Genomic DNA, 20,530 nt, shown 5'->3' on the forward strand with positions numbered 1-20,530 from the left:
TCATATATTCATATATATATATATATCCCTGTAGGGAGACCAACCGGCTCTCTGTCTCTCCTTGAAAGCAAGATCATCGTCGTCCAGATCCTTCTTGTCCTTCTTGGGAGCCTTGAGGGGCTTTATTTTGCCGCCTACACACCAAGGTAAAACAGGTCAGCGATGCATGAGGAGAGCCAATAGACAAAGGGTATAAGCCAAACCTTCTCTTCCTTGACCACCCATCTTGACTAGATATATGCGATGCAAAAAAACAATAGTCGACAGAATCGCTTCACATTCGCCGAGGGGAAGAAAAAAAATGGAGAGGGGGAATCGGAAGAAAAGCGGGCTTGGGTTATCAGCGCGCACTAGGCCGTATTCGGCTGGTGGCAACTTCCCGCTTTCTCCTCCAACTCTGCAACTCAACTCAACTTGCTAAACGCGCTTTTTCAACAGGGCTGTCAATTTTATCGACAGAATCGCTTCGCTTTTCTTCATGTATAGGTGACAGATTTGGTCAAGGAGCAAGGCAGAAAAATACTCTAGCCGGTTGGACATCTCAATACCATCCTATTTTTGTTTTTGTTTTTGCAGCTTGGACAACCTCTTTGCTAACTGCGTGGCGTTTCTTTTTTTCATCTCAAAAGCTCCAATCACATTGATCAAAAAAGAAAGAAAAGAAAGAAAGAAAGAAAGAAGCACTCTCTTTGTTCCCCCTCCATCATGGCATCCCGCAGGTCGAGATCTCCATCGACTCCCTCAGAGGGTGAGATTGTCGAATCAGGTTCAGAGACGAAGAAGGCAACTACGTCGCAGAATTCCGTTAATGACAACATTGTTAACCGTCGCGCCAGACTCAGTCCGTCGGACTCTGCCTCTTCCAGCAGCTCGGCCGGGAGACGTCGGTCTCGATCGCGTTCGCCTTATCATCGACGCGGTGAGAAGCGTCGACGGTACGATGATTATGACAACGACCAACGATACTATCGCGGTGGGTCACATCACGCTCGCTACGAGTCGAGATCTTCCGACTACGATCGCCCGGGTTATGACGCCTCCCGGCGCCGCAGGCCTTATCATGACTATGATCGGGACGACGGCTACAGCGGCGGGCTCCGGTACACAGACGATTATGAAAGGCGCGACAAGCGGCAGAGGACGCGGAGCCGGTCGCCTGCAATTCGCGATACACGAAGGCCCAAGAAATATGATGATTCGGATGTAAAGGAGTCGCCCAGGGTGACTTTTGCAGAACAGTCAGTGAGCGAACGGGGGAAACCCCCAGCGGTCGCTCAAAGTGTGAAAGTAGAAACTGAACGAGAGCATCAGGTGCAGGCTCCTAGCTCCAAGGAGGCTCAGAAAATGCATGAGTATGTTACTTCTTTCAGTCCAAAAATACTTAATTTACTAACAAATCACAGGTCGGCAGATCAAACTCCCGAAGAACCGGCAGAGCCCGTGGATGAGGCTGCGCGTCTCGAAGCTCGACGGAAGCGGCGCGAAGCTATCAAAGCCAAATATCGGACCCAGGACGATCTACGTATACAAGCATTACACCAAGGAGCCGGTTCGCAGCCGACTCCGGGTACTCCGGGTACTCCGATGAGCATGACCGGTCAGTATTGTGTGCACCTTGAGAGGAGACACCTACTAACTTTGGCAGACTCGCCAATGTCTCCCGTTGTGGAAACTCCAAACGAAACCCCTGGATCTGAATTTACAGTCACCAAAGATGAGGATCTTGCTAATGGTAACCAGCCCATGAATGGGACCGAGAAAGACGAGCCGTCGGCAGCAGACTACGATCCTACGCAGGATATGCGAGAAGAACGCCAGAGGCATGACCAGAGAAATTTGGAAGACGAAGTATCGGCAACTGCATACGACGAAACCGAGGCTACTACGCAAGATGTTCTCATCCCCGATTCTCCGCGACCTGCTCCGGCCAACGATGGGTATGACATGTTTGCAGAGGACGATGACGATATGTTTGCACCAGAGACAGAAGGAAAGCCAGCACATGCCAGCGCACAGGCGATCCCCAAGGCACAGGAACTCGATATGACCATGCTAGACAATTGGGACGATCCCGAGGGATACTACAATGTCCGACTGGGTGAGTTGATCAACGGACGATATCACGTCCACCAGATTCTCGGCAAGGGTATGTTTTCATCGGTGGTACGGGCTACGGATTCCAAGACAGACAAGCATGTGGCAATCAAGATTATTCGACAAAATGATACGATGCGAAAAGCGGGGCTGAAGGAGATACAGATTCTTGAGCAGCTACTGGCGAGTGACCCGGAGGATAAGAAACACGTCATCCGGTTTGAGCGGTCCTTTGATCACAAGGGCCACCTGTGCATGGTGTTTGAAAACCTCAGCATGAACTTGCGAGAAGTTTTGAAAAAGTTTGGACGCGACGTGGGGCTGAACCTCCGTGCTATTCGGGCGTATGCACAACAGATGGTTTTAGGATTGAGTCTTTTACGCAAGTGTGGGATCTTACACGCGGACATAAAGCCGGACAATCTACTGGTGAATGAGGGTCGGAGTGTGCTAAAGGTGTGCGATCTGGGATCTGCATCGCCGGCGTCAGAGAACGAGATCACTCCATACCTGGTGAGTCGGTTCTACCGGGCGCCGGAGATTATACTAGGGATTCCGTACGACTACGCGATTGATATGTGGTCTGTGGGGTGCACGTTGTACGAGCTGTACACCGGCAAGATCCTATTCACGGGACGCAACAACAATCAGATGCTACGGTCAATCATGGAATGCCGGGGCAAATTCCCGCCGAAACTACTACGCAAGGGCTCACTGGCATCGATGCACTTTGACGAGATGCTCAACTTCCACAGTACGGAGGAGGACAAGATCACGGGACGGGTGGTAACGAAAATGCTTGATTTCAAAAAGCCAACGCGCGACCTCAAGTCCCGGCTGATGGGGAAGGGAGCAAAAGGCATGGACGAGAGCGAGGCTCGCGAGGTTGCGCAATTTGTGGATTTGCTGGATCGGTGTCTGAGCCTGAATCCGGAGAAGAGGTGTACGGCGGTGGAGGCGTTGAAGCATCCGTTTATGGCGCGGCGGTAAATTTATTTTTTATTTTTTATTTTTTATTTTTAACTTTATATATGGACATATCTAGGGGGGGTATTGGTGGACATTAATGGCTTGTCTATTCAATAGCATTGATTGGAATATACATGTCTCGTTTTAATGTAGCTTGTTGATTATGTCCGTATCCATATGTCAGCATTGAACGTGGGGGGTTTCAGTGAGATGTCAATAAATTGGAATTACATGATGTCAATTAACCGGATCCAGTACGAAGAAACAGAAACATGATTTATCAACCGCAAATCTAGATTCAAGTTTAGTTAACAAATTTCGCCACCGCAACTTTCGAAATCGAAGATCGAAAAAGCCAAAAAAAAAATTGCCTTTCCCAGCCGTCAAAAACAAAACTCTAATTTCATAACAAAGAAAAAGAAAAAAAAATCTACAGTAAAGTTTTACAGACGTGGTGGTGGCAGGTATTGGATATGGATAACGACGGATAAAAATGCGGGGAACCCAAATTCGGAATTGACCGCATTCGGGGCTGACTGGGTGGTAACCAATACGAGATGGAGGAAAAGGGTTTTCTACCCTTGTAAAGTACTCCCGTCCTTGTGTTGAATAGATTGGTGGCAAGATTAGTACAAAAGTTAAAAAAAGAAAAGAAAAAAGCTAGACGAGGTGAAAGAATGAAAAAGGAAAAGGTTAATGTATATCACTTGTCCTTGGAGCGGCCAATAGAAACGCGCACATCTGTAAGCCCAGTCTCACCGTCAGACCAGAGTCCAGAGTGAGGTGTGACGCACGGGCATTATTGTGATTTGGACTAGGCTGGCTTGCAACCTCTCAAGTCTGAACTAGGTAAACTTTGGAAGGGGGAGTACGGGGTAAGACTCTCTGTCGATGATCAAGGGGCGACGCATACGGCCAGTGCACTAGTAGTATGTACTATGCAGTCCAACACGAGAAGGCAGCGCTGATTTGCCATGATGCAGGAAAAAAAATCCGTGGGCTTCAGGACTGGCCAGGGCATTGAGGGCAGGCGGTTAGCTCTGCAGCACCTGAAGGGCTAGCCATCCCAGCTGCAGCGCCCAACAGCACTAAGTAGTAAATCGCACAGGTCGTTCACGAGAGTGTCTGCAGATAGTACAGAAAAGACGTTTTTTTCTCTTAATACCGAGTATTATAGGCTGGAAGCCGCGTGTTGGTTTATGCGAAATATTGGCAGCGGGATGGAAGTGAGGGGGGGTGGTCCGGCGCGAAATGAAACCGGTCTGCACCTGCGTGATATCACAAAGAGTCAGCAAGCATGGAATGGACGAAACGTGTCTGGCCTCAGGACTCAGGAGAGACTGACTGGCCAGGTCACAGCTCGGGCAAGGCACCAGCCGAAGGGGGAGGTCTGGGCTTGTTGGTGGTGGAGACGCAAGTGAGCTCAGATGATCTGAGGAGATTGACTAGTGAGAAAAAGACTCGAAAGCGCCTCACTTTGAAGGTTGAGTGTGGGTGCAAGCGATGCAGCGCGCTAGCCCGAAGCAGACTTGATGGGCCAATCAGGACGCCGCAGCAAGACCCACTGCGTGTTGCGCAGTCAAGGTCATCATGACTCTGCGCTAAGCCCGAAGCAGAAGGCGGTGGGCACGCCAATTGGTCTGTGGGCCGATCGCCGGTGGGGCGCGTTCGAGAAAGCAACGACTGTTCACTCTTTGGGCGACTCTGCATGCATGTTGATTATTAACTCGGCACACGGCGGATCAGCCTGAGGCAGGACACCGCTCTTTTCAGATAGACAGGTCCTACAGGGTATATGATGTGTCTGTAATAATAGCAAGTAAATATATATTACATTATATATTATATATTATGTTCCACCTCTATTAGGAACCGGACAGCAAGTACATGTTTAGTAGTAAACAGTAAACACACGCACTGAACAGGCTAGTATTAGGATAGACGTGGCCCAATGGCGGTGGCAGTAGTGGCACCCACGAGACAGGAGGCTGTAAATTAGCGGGGCGCGGTGGCGGCCCAAGCGTCTGGCGTCGTGGATGGCGCTGGGCCAATCATGCCGGATAGTCCCAGTTTCAACAGAATCATAACAAGAATAGCAACACTCGTTAGTCTGGTAGACGTAGTACTAGTAGCACCAACTTTTTAGTAGTACTATACAAATCAAGAAATAATAACACGCGGATCGCCATGCCGTGGCCGTAGTGCAAAGAGGCGAATCGCCACCGTGAAGAGACAAAAAAAAATTAATATGATGTGGGAGTGACGGTACGGCGTACTCCGGGGGCGTGGCTCGACGCCGCCGGCGCGTGGAGGTTGTGGAGTAGACGAGTCTCAGCGTCATCAAGTGATCTCTGCCTGGCGGACCACGGACACGCCAATCAAGGAGTGCGTGCGCACAAGGGCGGCCCAGACCGGGCTTGGCCCCATCTTGCCTTGGCCGGAGCATAAACTAGAGGAGACACTGCCTTCCTTCCCGCCCAGAGCCTGCTCCGTCGCTCCTTCCCACTTGGCACTTGCTGCACTAGCGGCGCCTGCATACATCACCACTTTTAGTTCTTCCCTCGTCCTGCCTCTCTCCTTATCCTCGCCTCGTCCTTTTTCTTCTTCTCCCTCCTCCCTCCTCTCCTCCTTCCTCTCCTTTTTCTTCCTCTCCATCCTCCTCTCCTCTTCGACCTCCTCCCTTTTCTTCTCTTCTCGCTTCTCGCTTCTCGCTTGTCTTGTTACCCCTATCTCTCTCATCTACTACTACTCGACTGTTGTTAGTGGCCCCCGGCAGGCTCACTCGATCCTACTGCATATCATATATACCCTTGTATATATATATCTTCTCCCAATCTATACGCTACTCCCTCGCGACTCCTGCTGCCATATTTGGACTTTCACTCCCTCAGGTCTTCACCCCCCCCACCCCCCCGGTTGGCCGCGTAAAGACGATAGCAATATCGTCTTTACAAACGCCACCTCCCCCCAATCTCTCTTTTTTTCTGTTTTGGATCTGGCCATACCTACAACTCCTGGATTCTTAACCCGTGGACTTTTTTCTCCCTCTCGGACTCCCCCAAGGAACTGCCCAGGATAATTGCGCTACTCTCTCCCGTTCTTTGGAATCTTGCGAGACAATTTCGACTGGAGAACCACCATGATGTACCATCCCACCATGCTGCCGACGCCACCTGCGTCGCCACCACTGCTCCGCTGCTATGCCCCAGAGGACCGTTTGGGAATGCTACTTGCCAACCGTCTGGAGCTGACCAGCATTCTTGGCGTCGGTGCCTATGGAGTCGTCTACACTGCCGTCGACATTCAAACCCAGGTCCCCTATGCCGTAAAGGCCCTGAACAAGACCGGACTCGACGCCCGACAGCGCAAGTTCCAGCAGCGTGAAATCAGTCTCCACCACCAGGCCAGCCGACACCCTAATGTTGTCTCTCTCGTCCGCATCATGGATTCCGTGGATTGTACCTTTGTTGTTATTGAGTTTTGTCCCGAGGGTGATCTCTTTACCAGTATCACGGAGCGCGGCCAGTTTGTCGGAAACGACCCATTAGCCAAGCGTGCCTTTCTTCAGATCCTGGATGCCGTTCAGTTTTGCCACTCCATTGGAATCTACCACCGCGACCTGAAGCCGGAGAACATCCTCGTCGCTGACGGTGGCATGACCGTCAAGCTCGCCGACTTTGGCCTGGCTACCACCGAGTGCTATACCACGGACTTTGGCTGTGGATCGACCTTTTACATGTCGCCAGGTGTGTTTTACCTACCGTCACCTTGGATTCGCTTTTATATATATACTAATGCTCGTTTAGAATGCCAGCAGACAAACCCTCGACCATGCTCGGGCTATGTGTCCCCTATCAATGACGTCTGGAGCCTGGGTGTCATCCTGGTCAACCTGACCTGCGGCCGCAACCCTTGGAAACGCGCTTCCACAGAGGACACAACTTTCCGTGCATACCTAAAGGACCCAGAGTTTCTGCGATCCATCCTGCCCGTGTCCTCGGAGCTGAATGTTATTCTGCGCCGCATTTTTGAATGCGACCCTGCGAAGCGTATTACCATACCGGAGCTGCGTCAGTTGATTCTGGAATGCCCTCGCTTTACCGTTCCTGCCGTCCCTAGGAAGTCTGGACACCCCGAGGAGCTGCCTCCATGCATCTTTTACCCATATGCCCAGGGACCCCCTGCGGCTTTGCTGTATTCTCAGTACTCGGACTCTGCCATTTCGGACACTTCGCTCACCGACAACGAAACCATCTCGTCTGTCTCGTCCAACTCGGACTATGCCTCGGAGAGCGAAGTCGATGGCTTCACTGTTGTTGATCCACAGGTTTCTGCTGATTTCTGGGACGTTCCTGGTCATATGCCTGGTACCGCTGGCAAGTTTGCGCTTCCTAACCAAATGGTACCGGTGTATTAAACCTACTCTGGCTGTTTGTGCCACATTTTTATCCCTACGCGTTACGATAATCACGACTCTCGACCTCAAAAACACCAAGATGATTCGATTTTGCTTTTGGATATAGCCTTTCGATCTTTTCTCTTTTCGGATCCTTTTCTTTCTCCTTGGACATATACCGGGATGTTTTACCTTGACCATACATATCATGGCGGGCCATAATTGTCAATCAGAGCTCGCCACATCTGCAAATACCTGTTTTAATTCTTTTATTATTTTTTTTTTGTTAGGGCTGTCGCTCGACAGCCCGCCAACCCTACTGTATCATTATATTTGATTTGGCGGATGCATATTTTCTACAAAATTACACGTTACGAAGACGGAGAAGGCGTTTTTGTTTGCTACGTGGTTGACTGGAGCAAATTGGTTGATTGAAGAAAAAAATACCCAACTGGAGGACGTTCTTTGCACTACGGTGTTGGTGTTTGTTTGCTTTTTGAATCTGTTCACTCTTTGGCGGCGCACACCGTCGGTTGTCTTTTTCTTTTCATGTATCTTATATTTTATTTTATTTTGGGGCCGGCTCCGCTGCGAACGCAGTCAATACTTGATGGAGCGCAGGTCTGGTTGTTCTCGGTCTTGCTATTCTCACGGAAGTGACGACCGAGAATGATCTTATTCATACGCGATACCCGAATATAGACAGATTTCCTACTGGACTGAGCTGAATATATTGTAGTTCTAAGCCTAGACTTATTAAAAAAAATCAAGTATTTCTACCGCCAGTGACTCGGATAGTCTCCCCATTGACGTAGGAAAACCACGGACTGGCAACGGCGACAATCGCCTTGGCTGCCTCCTCCGGTGTGCCCGGTCTCCTCAGCGGAATATCTGCGTAGGCAACCTCCGGATTGACTTCTTCTTTCTGCGTGCTTCTGCCGGGAATTCCCAGCGCAACTTTGGTTCCATCGGCAGTGGTGATAGTGGCGCCGGCTTCTTTGGCCGCGGTCAGGCGCGTGGTGATGTAGCCAAAGGCGATTGTGTTGGAGCGCACGCCAAACTGCGGACCCCATTCTTTGGCGATGGTCTTGGTGAGTCCGACGACGCCGGCTTTTCCGACGGCGTAATTGGCCTGGCCTCTAAATTGGGAATCAGTTGAATTTCTAGGAAGAGAGGAAGAAAGAGAGAGAGAGCTCACGCGTTCCCGTGGATTCCACTGGTCGAACTGATCTGGATAATAGTTCGGGGCTCTTTGTCCTTGACGCGGAAATACGGTGCTGCTGCCCGGACCAGTTTGAAGGGCGCTGTGTTGTGTACTGCAAGCATGGTCTCCCACTGCTTGTCGGTGATCTTATATTATTTATATCTCTTAGCATCATCACGTCGAAGAGGGTACCACCTGAGGTATAAAAGCAAAACCAACCTTGTGAATCACCCCGTCCCAGGTAAACCCAGCATTATTGACAATAATGTGAATCTTGCCACCGCCAAACTCAGCAGCGCGCTTGACCAGCTCGTCAATGTATGCGGCATTCATGACATCGCCGGCCACAGCGAGCGCGCGGTTCGGCGCCGAGCTGTTGATTGCATTTGCGACGGTGGTTGCTTTTTCTACGGGATAGTTATATTTTTTTTTCCCTCCCTCTTTTAAAATATATTAAAGGAACGGAAACATACGCTCGTCAATATCGGCGACAACGACTTTGGCACCCTCGTTGGCAAACAGACGTGCTGCTTCGGCGCCGATGCCCTGCCCGGCGCCGGTGATGATGGCGGTTTGCCCGGCAAAGAGGCCGCGAGGGAAGTTGAGGTGCGAAGACACCTGGGCGAGGCGATCCATTCTGACTGGTCTTGCTACTTTTTTGATTGTGGTTAAAAAAAAGAAAAAGAAAAAGGTACCTTTTTTTCGGAGATTGGATGGGTATTTGTAGAAGAGAGTTGGGGAAACCTTGCGGGGGGGAAGGGCCGAGACTGTGGGGCCGAGACCCGAGGTATAAACGACTGCGCTAGCTACATAGGGTTATTTTGATGTTCTGAATTGTTTACTGTGTAGTTTTAATGAAGGAATAATGATGATAATTTGAATGTTTTTTTTTTTTTGAAATTTTGAATTCTAGTCTATTGTTCTATGTACAGGGTATCAATAAAAGGCACTGTTTGTGCGTAGACTCTGTCCAGCGGAGTCTTTTTTGAGTTTGTGGTCGAGCTCGAGCCGAGCTTGTCTGTTTAGGCCCCAGTAGAAGAAGAAGCAGAAGAGCCCGAGGCAGAGGCAGAAGCAGAAGGCGAAGGAGTAGAAGAGCCGCCGCCGCCGCTGCCGCCAGAGGAGCTACCAGAGCCAATGTTGAGAGACATCTGAGTGCCAGAAGGGCAGCCGTGGGTGGCGTGGTCATCAGTGGGGATCAGATAGGCATCAGCGCACTGAGAGTCGCCAGGGGCGCAAGAGGCAGAAGGGCAGCTGCCCTCGTTGGAAGAGACATCGAAGCCCGCAGTGGTAAAAGCAGAGCCGGTGCCCATGTCGATGCAAGAGAGATCCCAGAAGATGGTGTCGCCCTGAAGAGTGTACTCGTACTGCAGAACGTCTGTCTGTTCAGGCTGCATGGCCATCTTGATCGAGATGCCGCCGCCGTTGGGGTTGGTGCGCCAGCTCTCAGAGTAGGTGCCGCCGGCATTCAAGGTGATCATATTGTCGCCGGTAGTGTCGCTGACGGACCAGAGGTAGATGTCCTTTTGCATGTTGTTGGTGATTCCGACACCGCCGCCGTCACGGCGCTGGATGGCGTGAGGAAGAGCAGAAGTAAGGCCGCCAAGGGCAGTGAAGAGTCCGAGAACAGTGGTGAACTGCATTGTGACTGTGGTTTGAAGTTTTTGGTTTTTTTGAAAGAAAAGAATTTTGTTTCTTCAAAGAAGCCTTTCAGAGAGTGTTCAGTTCTATCCCTTTGCTAGAGATAGTCTTTTGATAATGATTGTTTGATTGTATTTGATGATTGTTGATGATTGAAGGATTGAAAAAGCCAGGGGATCGGATCCCCCTTTATACTTTTTTGACACCATAGCAGCCCTCATAGAATCACCGTCTTCTACCGAAGACAGCCCGACACAGCGAATAGGTACATCCCCCTGTTCCTGAGCCACCTTGCCGGGCCGAACCTGCTGTACCAAGGAACGGGTATAGTACCCCCCGAAAAGAGGACATGCCACCGATTGGGTCCGGTCTGTGGCGTTGCAGAATAATCTCGTCATTAAAGTAGTGGTCCATCGTCCGACCCACGGTACAATGATGGCGTTTCAGGAGAAGACTGGGCCGATTGGTGCTGTGACATAAGCTTATTTGGAGGTTCCATACAGGGTCCACGCCACATAGAAGGAATGGAAGGTTTAGAAGGGTTTGGAAGTGGCGGGTAGATTGATTTTGAGGTTCTTCCAATCGGGATTGGATTCTAGACGTTGCCACGATGAAGTTTCGAGAAGGTGTATGGAAGCTTTTGTTATCATATCTACCGGTCCATGCGGGGAGACATGAGAACAGCCCGGTATAGGCATCTGCAGATTATCGTGGAGGTGGCGAGGCAACATCTGGAAGTGACATCATATCAATTGACTGGGGGTTGCTGTTATCACATTGTTGTTTTCGAGCTATATGGCCGGGTGATTGTGGTGTCTCGAGCGAAACCGGTTACTAAGAGAATACACCACAACGTAAGCTTACTGATGAAACAATTTCACAAAATAGCCATCATTTAACCACACAATGTTTTATTTGTATCTTTGTTGCGCAGAATCGCAGAATCTATATCAAACAGATCACGTGACACGCCTAGCCCTGAATGCTTGAGCACCGCAAAGTCCGGTATTTCTATCGGGAATCTCTAGAAAAAAGCAGACTGGTGCAAAACAGACCTCAATTAGTAGGCCCCTCAGTCGGCCTCATCTATACACGGCGTGACAAAGACAGACGGAATACTCACAGTGATGTCAACGCCGTCCCGTTTAGGTTTAGTAGCACATGGGCGCGACACGTACATAACACATCCCACTCTCTCTCTTCCCCCTCCTCTTTTTTCTCTTCAGACCCCTTTCTCTAATCTACTCCTATATATCTCCTCCCACCTCTGCCATCATCCTTTTTATATCCGCGAGAAAGGGGTTTCTTTCCGAGGATTAGGGTTAGCCGCCTATCCGTTCGCTGAGCTGAACAAGTGTCACAAAAAGCGTCGATGCAGTGGCATAGTAGGCGACCTGGGAGCCTGGACCTGAAAACCTGTGTTGGAACGGGCTCCCCTGGCCTTTTTTTTTATTCTTACTTGTTGTGTATCTTTAAAGTGTTGAATATTTTTTATTGCTATATTTTTTATCTTTTTCGTATTTATTTTGGACTTGGTGCTTGGTGACTACTGACTGATGCAGATCGAACCGATTCGTTCCTCGATAATATATATATACGACACGCGCGCGCGTACACACTTTGCATGCTTTTTTTTTTCACCATCTCATCGGCTTGTCGCTGGCATGGAGAAGAAAGCCGTAATGATTATACCAGCATAAACACTCCTGAAGCCAAAATCAAAACAGCGGTGCATCTATTTCCAATGATGTCACTGGGGAGCCGTTGGCGTTGTGAGGCTACCTCTTAGCTTGTTCGTCAACATAGCTTAATTATTCTAACTACATATATACTTTTATTCGACTTATCATACTTGATAGTAAACCCCTCGAAATAGCATTCTCGGGTTTTCTCGGCCGTCGACTCGACCACATGCGCAGCCTAGAGCACAACGCTCACACTCCCACCCAATCAAGACATAAATTCCACGATCGAAATTCTCTGCATTATTATCAAAGAAAGGAAACGAGAAAAAAGAGAAAAAGAAAATTCTTCCCAACCCGGCAGCTCAACCCGGCGAGCCCTATACGAGGCTTATTATAGTTTAAGAGTCCGGGGGCGCTGGCTTTGTTTCAATTGCAACTGCATTCAACTATTGTTGTCTGAAATTATTATTTATTTATTTTGGGCCCTTAGCCAATGATAAATGTGGGGACTTTGTTATGAACTTGCTTTTTTTTCCCCATTCATTTTCAGTTTTGTCATCCTGCATAAATTAGATATGCATCAATGCATGCAGGCGCTTACCCGTCTGCTGTGTATCGCGTGAGCGTCTCATGGGTTCTTTTTGCAATTACAAATACCTCATATATCGAGATGACTGTTCAATGGGGGAAAAAAGAAAAAAAAAGGTGACATCGACTGCATATTCTGACAGCACAGCTATTGTGCTCGAGATACGTCAATAAGAGCAATAAAGAAAAAAATTTAAAATCAAATCAAAACCAATAGATGCATGCAGTCAGCCAAAGGTTGGATTGGGCAGCCGTTTGTCGATAGTCGGCATTTACACAGTATTAATTATTAATATTATAGAAATGTGCATGGATCGTATTGATGCACCAAATCAGTCATTTTACAAATCCCTTTCCTCGTCGCTTAAACCATGATAGATAACAAACGAAATACTTTTCTTTTTGTGTACCGTGAAATGTATAATCTATCATATTATAATCCAAACCCCCCCCCCCCCCCCATTTCCTGCCCCACAGTGCAAACACGCAAAGTCTCTAGAGAGCTGCTCGGAACAAACGGAATTCTGTTGGATGTACAAGACCAGTTCTTCTTTGACATGCCCAGCCGCTTACGAATTACGAATGACTGGTGGCTATGCAGAATGGGCTTTTTTTTCCTGGACAGCTGACGTTTCTATCGCCAGACTCGTCCTACTGTAACATTGAATGTGATGTGGATGATGGAATAATCCGAGTCTTATTTTCTTTTTTCTGTTTGAAAAATGATGATGCGGTCATGTAACACGAACTTAGTCTTGGAATTGCATTGTTGAGTAATATCAGTAGTAATGACGTGGAAGAATTCGCGTACACCAGGTACGAGGAGCAGGATATGCAGAAACGTAAAACAAATGTCAAGCTATACTGATATGCTATTGCTAAGGGAATACCCGAAAGAGTACGTAACCTAGCATGCGCCATTTTCATATATATTTCCATAAAATCGAAACATTGAAAAAAGATGACAACGAAAAAGACATGAACCTAGAGTTATTCAATGAAAAAACTGTAAATCTCAAAATCCAACCACGTTATAAGCGGAACCTGCGTGTGGAAATGGTTGAGTCGGCGACGGATAGTGAATCTGCGGAGCACTCGACGTCGCGAAAACATTAGGAATCCAAGCTGCCTGCAGCCCAAATGATGCGGCGGTGGTCGAAGTCGAGGTTGGCTTAGGGGCAATATTGTAGGAGACCGCTACCCGAAGATTCTCCAGCATAGACTCATAGCGACAAGCGAACTCGCGCAGATGGGTCATCTGTCCCGAGTCAACGTTGTTTCTCGGGTCGCCGCCCTCAAAGATCGGAGGGGAAAGCTGTTCAACAGTTCCAGTGTCTTGACCAAATATTCCCCAGACCTGGTTTGTGGAATTCTTTTGCGTCAAGTCCGTATTCGCAAAAGCTGTAAAAAAAGGTGTTTCTACATGCCCGTTGACAGTGTAGAGATCTGCGCTCGGATCAAGAAGACCCTTTAGTAAGTCAAGCGTTTCACGCGCGGTTTTCAGAGACCGATCAACCAGGGACTTCCGGGTTGTTGGTGTGCAGTCGCGAGGGACAGTACTAGGAACACGCCCCATGCTTGGATCTTGTAGGCTGGTAGGCACGGCTTGAAACACTGTCTGGGCCAGAACAGTGAAGAGGCGGTCGAGCAAGGAAGTAGCCGCGAGCAGATTATTCGTCTCCTTTGAGCATAGCGCACAATTGAACAGTAACTGACATGATGAGAGCGACGAAATCACGACGTCGATCGTTGGCTCGAACAGCCACTGCGACGGATCGCGGCCGAGACTGTACAGTTTGTTCTGGCTCAGAGCTTGCTGGTGCATGCATCCACATATATCAACCGGTGTTACTGGTTCTGTCCGCACACTGGACCAATTGGTAGACTCGTCGTCCGGTGATTGCACGTACTGAGAATGCACCGGCGATATGTAGGGAGTTTCCATAGAACCAAAGCTTTCCAGGTCAATGGATAGTCCTCCTTCCCATGTGTAGGGTCTGTACCCGGTAGAAATTGGCGAGATACACGAACTGGTTCTTCCCGGCAAGCTATACTTGCGGTTCGATCTGTTGGTCGTGTGGCCTTGGGGTGACCAAGCCATCTCATAATGCATAGTAGTAGACGCCGACTAGAGTAGTGATTAGCATCGATCCTGGTAGAAATTTGAACATCTACTTACATCACTTCCCCGGCGGTCTATTGGATTTTGATTGGAAGGGACCTTGGGTGCTGTTGTCCAGGCGGCTACCTTCTCCTTAGAAGATGCATTCCGTTTAGAGACCTGAATATTCTCGAGCTTCTTCAATGTGGCCTTGTTCTTACTGCCCTTGGGCTTGCCAGCGCGGCTGGCAATGCTGTAGGTACACTGGAAGTCATGCTTCTCGCAGCGCACGCAGACTTGGCCGCCCGAGCAGCGTACCTTGGATTGGCGACAAGCATCGCAAGCCGCGCGCATTCGGGGCTTTTCCGGGTAGTTCGGTGACTGCAACTGTTGCATATCGATCATTTCTTAGCGTTTATTCTGACATATGCAAGCAAGGAACAAGTCGTGAAGCTGTTTGGCCTCTCAGAAAAAGGTGGTGCCTTGGAGGAGGGGTATTGCAACAGAGATTGGCAACTAAAAAGGCAACCAACTAGGGAACCAAACTAGGGAACTAAACTAGCTGTGATCAAATAAGCAATAATAAAAGAAGGGGTAAGAGGGGAAGAAGCAGAAATGCAAAAATGCAGCTTCCTCGAGGGTGAATATAAGGCAATGCCTCGTTCTTAGTCCTTCCCATGTTAATAATAATACCATGGCATGGCATGGCATGCCTTGTCCGTTCACCAACACCTTATCCACAATGGCACCGCCATTCAATCCAAACGCTGTGATACCTTTGTGTCGCGCCCGAACTTAGCCGGACGTCCATCGTAGGCTGAGCAGGTATCCAGTCAGGGCAGACCGAGGTTCCAGGCGGCTCCAGAAAATGCCGTAACGGGCAATGGAAATTCTTTGGAAGTCATCGGGAATTGTGTGTGGCAATTAGACCTTCATCATGCGGGTGTCATTCATGCGCTTCGCAGTACGTTTGCCTGGTGGTGGGACAAAGCACGCGGTCCCCGTCAGCCTGCAGCCTGGCCGCAAAAAATAAGATAAAAAACGAACGCGCTCGATGCGAGCCCTGCGATCGCCCAGGGACCCATCAATTCGACCGGTAAGAATTTGTCATGCTAGGCGACAAACGGACAAGACTGTCTAAGCGAGACAGGAGACGGAGGAGAAGAGGGACGGAACGGGAAGGGAGGTTGGTCGTTCTCTTTGTTCTCTCTCGCCAGGATAACCACATCCCCGGTAGACGCCGTCGACAAGAATTGACCGGACCCCGGCGGCCCCATGATTCGCTTTGGACCTTGCCTGGGTAGGACACAACACAAAGGCCCGGGCGACAACCCTCATTCGGCAAAAAGGTTGCCGAGTCCTTTTGGGATGCGCTGGGCCTGGCTGTCCTGCACGAGTTATGCACGACCGGGTTTTGCCCTGTGTATCTCCGTCGATTCCCCGACAAAGAGAGAGACAGGCCATGCTAATGTACATGCTACTAAATAAGTCGAAACACATTATTGAGTTATCAAGAACAAAACAAAAAATATATTACAAATAAAGCAACCCAATTAAGGGGGAAAGGGGGACAGTGCGAAGATCAACAGGTATCAGCGACGCTATGCCGGTAGTCAAACGCCCTCAAAAGACCGGTTAAATGGGCTACGGCGGCACAGACGACTAGGACGTGGAAGATCTGATGCGAACTGCCCACGATGTCGAACTTTCCCGGCCACAGGCGCTCTGGCACGCGAGCTGCGTAGATGGTCGCGCCAAGGATGTAAAGAAAGCCCTGAAACAAGAGCCAATCGAGGCCGATCTGATAGGTCATCTGCGTCGCACCGTACAACCACAAGCCGTGAATGACTGGAAAGATGGCCGACAAGCCCATCGATACAAACATGCCTGCTCGGAAAGGTCGCCATTCGGGTGTTCGAAACCGAGGCATTACGCAGACGCAAGTGCACCCGAGCCCGATGGTGGTGATCATGGCCCAGTAAATCGTCTGTAGGACGGGCATGCAGTAGAAGCCATAGTAGATGCTGGGGATGAAGCTGCCCGTGATGAGACCAACAATGCCTACGTAGTCCAGGGCATTCCCAATGCGCGCAACAGCCGGCGAGTGATTCGCGATGGTGTGGTAGGTCGCTGACATGCCGAGACAAAAGGCTGCACCGACAAAGAAGCACGCAAAGGCGGAGATGTCGGCGCTGGACGCGGAGCTGTAGCGCGGTGAAAGGACTTGATACAAGCGGACTCCGGCCGGGATAGTTAACAGCGCTGGCAGCAGATGAGTGTAGATGTTGACACTTTCATTGTGAAGGTAGGCCAGTGACTGGAAAGAGACCAGGAAGGAGGACGATGCTGGCCGGTAGCCGCTATAGATGTGGTGGTTGTCGCGCAGCCAAGTCGGCAATTCGTCCCAGACCAGCAGTCTTCGAATTGCCTCTGCAGGCTGCTTCACGGCCAGCTCAGCAGTAACCTCTCTATTCTCCGGCTGCGCATCCGTTGGCTGCCTCCGTTGGCGAGCACCGGACATGGCGTAGCGTTTGTTGGTCTTCCTAAAGAGGAAGACCAAGACAAAGAAAAGAAGCACGGGTATCGATAAGAGTAACGCACCGAACAGGAAAGCGAGCCGGGCGGGAATAAATAGCGCGAGTATAATAAGAGACGTCGCTCGTTTGCAGGATTTCTTTATGTCTTGTTGCTTGTTGTTGTTGTTGTCGTCGTTGTTCTCTGCTCACCTCAAAAAGTCGAGAATAAATGTTGGGAAGCGCCCTGAGGCAGGGGCAGAAGCCGCCATTCCTCTTTGGGACGCCACTACGCCTGAGCAGGAAGGTGCGACCCACATGCGCCGCGATCACTCGGCGATCACATGTCATGGCACGTGCAGGATCGCCGCGGCAGTCAAACAAGACAAACAGGCTGCTCCTGCTTGTGGGGCAAAAGATAATCATCATTGATGACGGCCTCGAGAGACAAGACACAAAAAGAAAAGAAAGAGATGAGGACCACTGCTTCATTTGGCAACGATGGACGTTTATCCCCGGCCCAGGCCCTCTAGAAAACAAGAAAATAACAATAACAACAACACTAACGCCAACAACAACGCCGGCAGCCGCTTGCGCCCCGTCGCCGATGCGCTTGACGCTGTCGGCTTCCCCTCCAAGGGCGACAAGACGTAGGTCACTTGGCAGGAGGCCTATCGCAGACTAACTTTCCACAGACTACTAGAGCACAAGGCACAAAAAGACTTCTATGACAAAATAGTTGATCGCTACATGCGCTTTTGCTCGCGCAATTCGCATGACCTGGAGGCCGCCTGGGCTTCCCTCCCCGCCAGCGCATCTGCAGACGCTACCAAGAACCCCCCAGCCAACCTTCCTGTCCGGCCTCGCGCACAAGCACCGCCGCAAAATGAAGACGCTGATTCTCTGGTTGCAAAAACCGCCAAGTTGAGCCTTGGTCCACAAAAGCCGACGCGAGATGAGCGGCAACAATCCCCCGCGGTGGAATTGTCCACGCTGCTGATGTCACTTCGGAAGCTGCGCGAAGGGCTCCTGGCAACGGCCTCTACAACTCCCGTCACTTTCCAACAACAGGTTCACATATTCTCCATCAGGTTCTCCATTCTAGCTCACCATCCGCCGTCCTACTTCTCTTCGCTACGCTACCTGCTCGAGTCCCTGCACACATCGACCCATCCCCTCACGCCACCTCAGCTGACCGAATTCACATCCTACCTCATCCTCGACTATGCCTGTCGACAAAACTCATTTGCCGCCGCCTATGCCTTGCTGGTCGAGTCCAAGGAAAAGCACGGCTTCCAATCCCCGGTGGTGGAGCAAGTGCTCACCGCGCTAACCCATGACAACTGGGTCTCGTTCTGGCGCATCCATAAAGGAGTAGACGGATATGTGCGTGCAGTGATGGGCTGGGCAACGGAAAACGTCATAAGGCAGGCCCTCAAGGCTGTTGGTCGAACATACCTAAGCGTCAACCTGAATTGGCTGTTGACCAACTGTACTGGTGACGAGGACTGGACATGGGAGGGCCTGGCAGAGAAGGAGAGGCTTGGATGGGATCGAGAAGGTGACACGATTATTATTCGTAGACCCAAGCCAAAGCAATAATTGCTGATCATTGGCGTATCGCCGGACCGCGTCTTTAATTTATAACTTTTATTAGCAGTAGCAGCGTCTCGCCTGTGCTGCGCGATATTCGATATACTGCCTTGATGTGAGAGGTCCGTAGAATGATCTCGTATTGCACTTGCAATGATCGACTTGTATATATCACATATTTTAGCGTTAGAATGAACCCTTCAACATCACAACTTGAAATCCGACGTTGCCCGGTCTAGGTTTGTCTCGCCAGAATGAGTTTGCTGGAAAACCGTGTCCGCTAATTGAGTTTTCAAGTCGCGCGACTTGTCGGAGCAAAGCTCATATATGGTTGCGAGGTTGAAAGTGAGACTGCGGAATGAATGATTCGCAGAAATGAGAGATTCTAAAAGCGATCGGGCCTAGGGATACGTTAGAAATGGAGACATCGATTTTTTTCAGTGAACACCGCACTCACTTCGTTCAATTGACCCGTGTAAAGAAGGCACACGGCAAGATTTTGTACAATCATCGGCTCGTTGGACTTGATCGGGTTCTCGAGCAGTGCCCTCCATTCAGAAATAGCATCGTCGTAGCGACCATCGGCCATGCTTGTCAAAGGTTTCAAAATACCCTCTTGCAGGGCATCGGATTTGCTCAAAATTTCCTTGGCGGCAGTGACATCTCCGATCCGCAGAGCCAAAAGGGCAGCTCTTAGTTTGATGCTATCGCTATCGCCAAATCCAAGACTATTCAGAGAACGTTGCGCGGCATCCAGGTCGTTCATTTCGACAAGTGCATTGACACTTCGAACTCCGAGGTCTAGCAGCCTTTCCTGCCATATTTGCCTTTTGGACTTATCCAAGCCAGGTCGCATGATCTCTTGTCGCGCCTCGAAGCCAAGCTCGTACAAGCCAGTGATGCCTCGACGGGGGTCCCCAAAACCAATACTCTGTAGTCGGACCGCAAGAACCCGGAGCGGCCATGGTACGATATGATAGGAATTCTTCTTTTGTACCTGAGGCACCGCATCGCCGGCGGCTTCTAGGTCGGTATCCACATAGTAAAAGGTCGAATGGAGATCTTCCAATGCCTTCGACTCTTGTGCCGCCAGCGCAGTATTTCCGGTCAGCTCGAGACACGCTAAACGGGTGTAGAGTAAGGTGAATATTGTCTTGGAGTCTGAAGGCCGCATGCTCGGCGAAGTCAAAAGTATTGCACTTAGATGCGCGGCAAGAAGAAAATGGCCTTTTGCGAGGAATCCATTGAGAGCACCGAGTGAGACCTCGATAGGTTCTTCTATATTAGGACTGTAAAAAGGTGAGCGAAACACAGGCGGGATCTCAAGTTGAGATAGAGGATGATAGATCTCTGGGCGTAGGAGGAACGATAGGTCCTTGGTAGTTGAAGAAAGACTTTGAGACTCAAATATGCTATCAATCTCGATGCTTAGTGAGCCCAAGTCCAAGGGATTAGATGGCGACAAACGGCCAACATCGCTAGTCCGGGCTTGAGACTTTTGAGGCGACCTTGGAGATAGTGGCTCGTCGGATGAGAGAGGGTCGCTGTGTATATTAGCATGTGCTCATAGATCATTGCAGGACGCAGCTCACTCGTCAACTAAATCCAACGGTCCTTTTGTTGATGTTCGTGGGCGCGAAGCTGTAGCATGTGAGCGTGCGTCATCACCGGATTTTCAGGTAAAGGGTCATCTTACACCTTGATGAGGTACTGCGCTGGTGCTTTAAATCCTGTCTATTTGCCATTATT

General features: G+C 49.8%; 6 protein-coding genes across 6 annotated transcripts; 2 read left to right on the top strand and 4 right to left on the bottom strand.

Moving 5' to 3' along the window:
• Window positions 1–705: 705 nt before the first annotated feature.
• TRUGW13939_04357 (uncharacterized protein) lies at window positions 706–7,480 on the top strand (the record flags this gene model as incomplete). Its single annotated transcript, XM_035487534.1, has 6 exons — window positions 706–1,352; window positions 1,404–1,597; window positions 1,646–3,080; window positions 4,423–4,511; window positions 6,180–6,809; window positions 6,870–7,480. The coding sequence occupies 6 exons, from the start codon at window positions 706–708 to the stop codon at window positions 7,478–7,480; spliced, it is 3,606 nt and encodes a 1,201-aa protein (XP_035343427.1).
• Window positions 5,404–5,802, bottom strand: TRUGW13939_04358 (uncharacterized protein; the record flags this gene model as incomplete). The annotated part of the gene is made up of 1 exon (XM_035487535.1): window positions 5,404–5,802. The coding sequence occupies one exon, from the start codon at window positions 5,800–5,802 to the stop codon at window positions 5,404–5,406; it is 399 nt and encodes a 132-aa protein (XP_035343428.1).
• Window positions 7,481–8,225: 745 nt separating the features above from the next.
• On the bottom strand, window positions 8,226–10,303 carry TRUGW13939_04359 (uncharacterized protein; the record flags this gene model as incomplete). The annotated part of the gene is made up of 5 exons (XM_035487536.1): window positions 8,226–8,598; window positions 8,658–8,809; window positions 8,883–9,070; window positions 9,137–9,313; window positions 9,790–10,303. The coding sequence occupies 5 exons, from the start codon at window positions 10,301–10,303 to the stop codon at window positions 8,226–8,228; spliced, it is 1,404 nt and encodes a 467-aa protein (XP_035343429.1).
• Window positions 10,304–13,589: 3,286 nt separating this feature from the next.
• Window positions 13,590–17,460, bottom strand: TRUGW13939_04360 (uncharacterized protein; the record flags this gene model as incomplete). The annotated part of the gene is made up of 4 exons (XM_035487537.1): window positions 13,590–14,702; window positions 14,754–15,062; window positions 16,336–17,218; window positions 17,402–17,460. 4 exons carry the CDS (start codon window positions 17,458–17,460, stop codon window positions 13,590–13,592), a joined length of 2,364 nt encoding a protein of 787 aa, XP_035343430.1.
• Window positions 17,461–17,689: 229 nt separating this feature from the next.
• TRUGW13939_04361 (uncharacterized protein) lies at window positions 17,690–18,790 on the top strand (the record flags this gene model as incomplete). Its single annotated transcript, XM_035487538.1, has 2 exons — window positions 17,690–17,838; window positions 17,884–18,790. 2 exons carry the CDS (start codon window positions 17,690–17,692, stop codon window positions 18,788–18,790), a joined length of 1,056 nt encoding a protein of 351 aa, XP_035343431.1.
• Window positions 18,791–18,987: 197 nt separating this feature from the next.
• Window positions 18,988–20,526, bottom strand: TRUGW13939_04362 (uncharacterized protein; the record flags this gene model as incomplete). Its single annotated transcript, XM_035487539.1, has 4 exons — window positions 18,988–19,182; window positions 19,239–20,325; window positions 20,374–20,422; window positions 20,478–20,526. The coding sequence occupies 4 exons, from the start codon at window positions 20,524–20,526 to the stop codon at window positions 18,988–18,990; spliced, it is 1,380 nt and encodes a 459-aa protein (XP_035343432.1).
• Between the last annotated feature and the right edge of the window lie 4 nt (window positions 20,527–20,530).

This window comes from Talaromyces rugulosus, chromosome II (genome assembly GCF_013368755.1).
Source record: "Talaromyces rugulosus chromosome II, complete sequence".
In the NCBI taxonomy this organism is placed as follows: domain Eukaryota; kingdom Fungi; phylum Ascomycota; class Eurotiomycetes; order Eurotiales; family Trichocomaceae; genus Talaromyces; species Talaromyces rugulosus.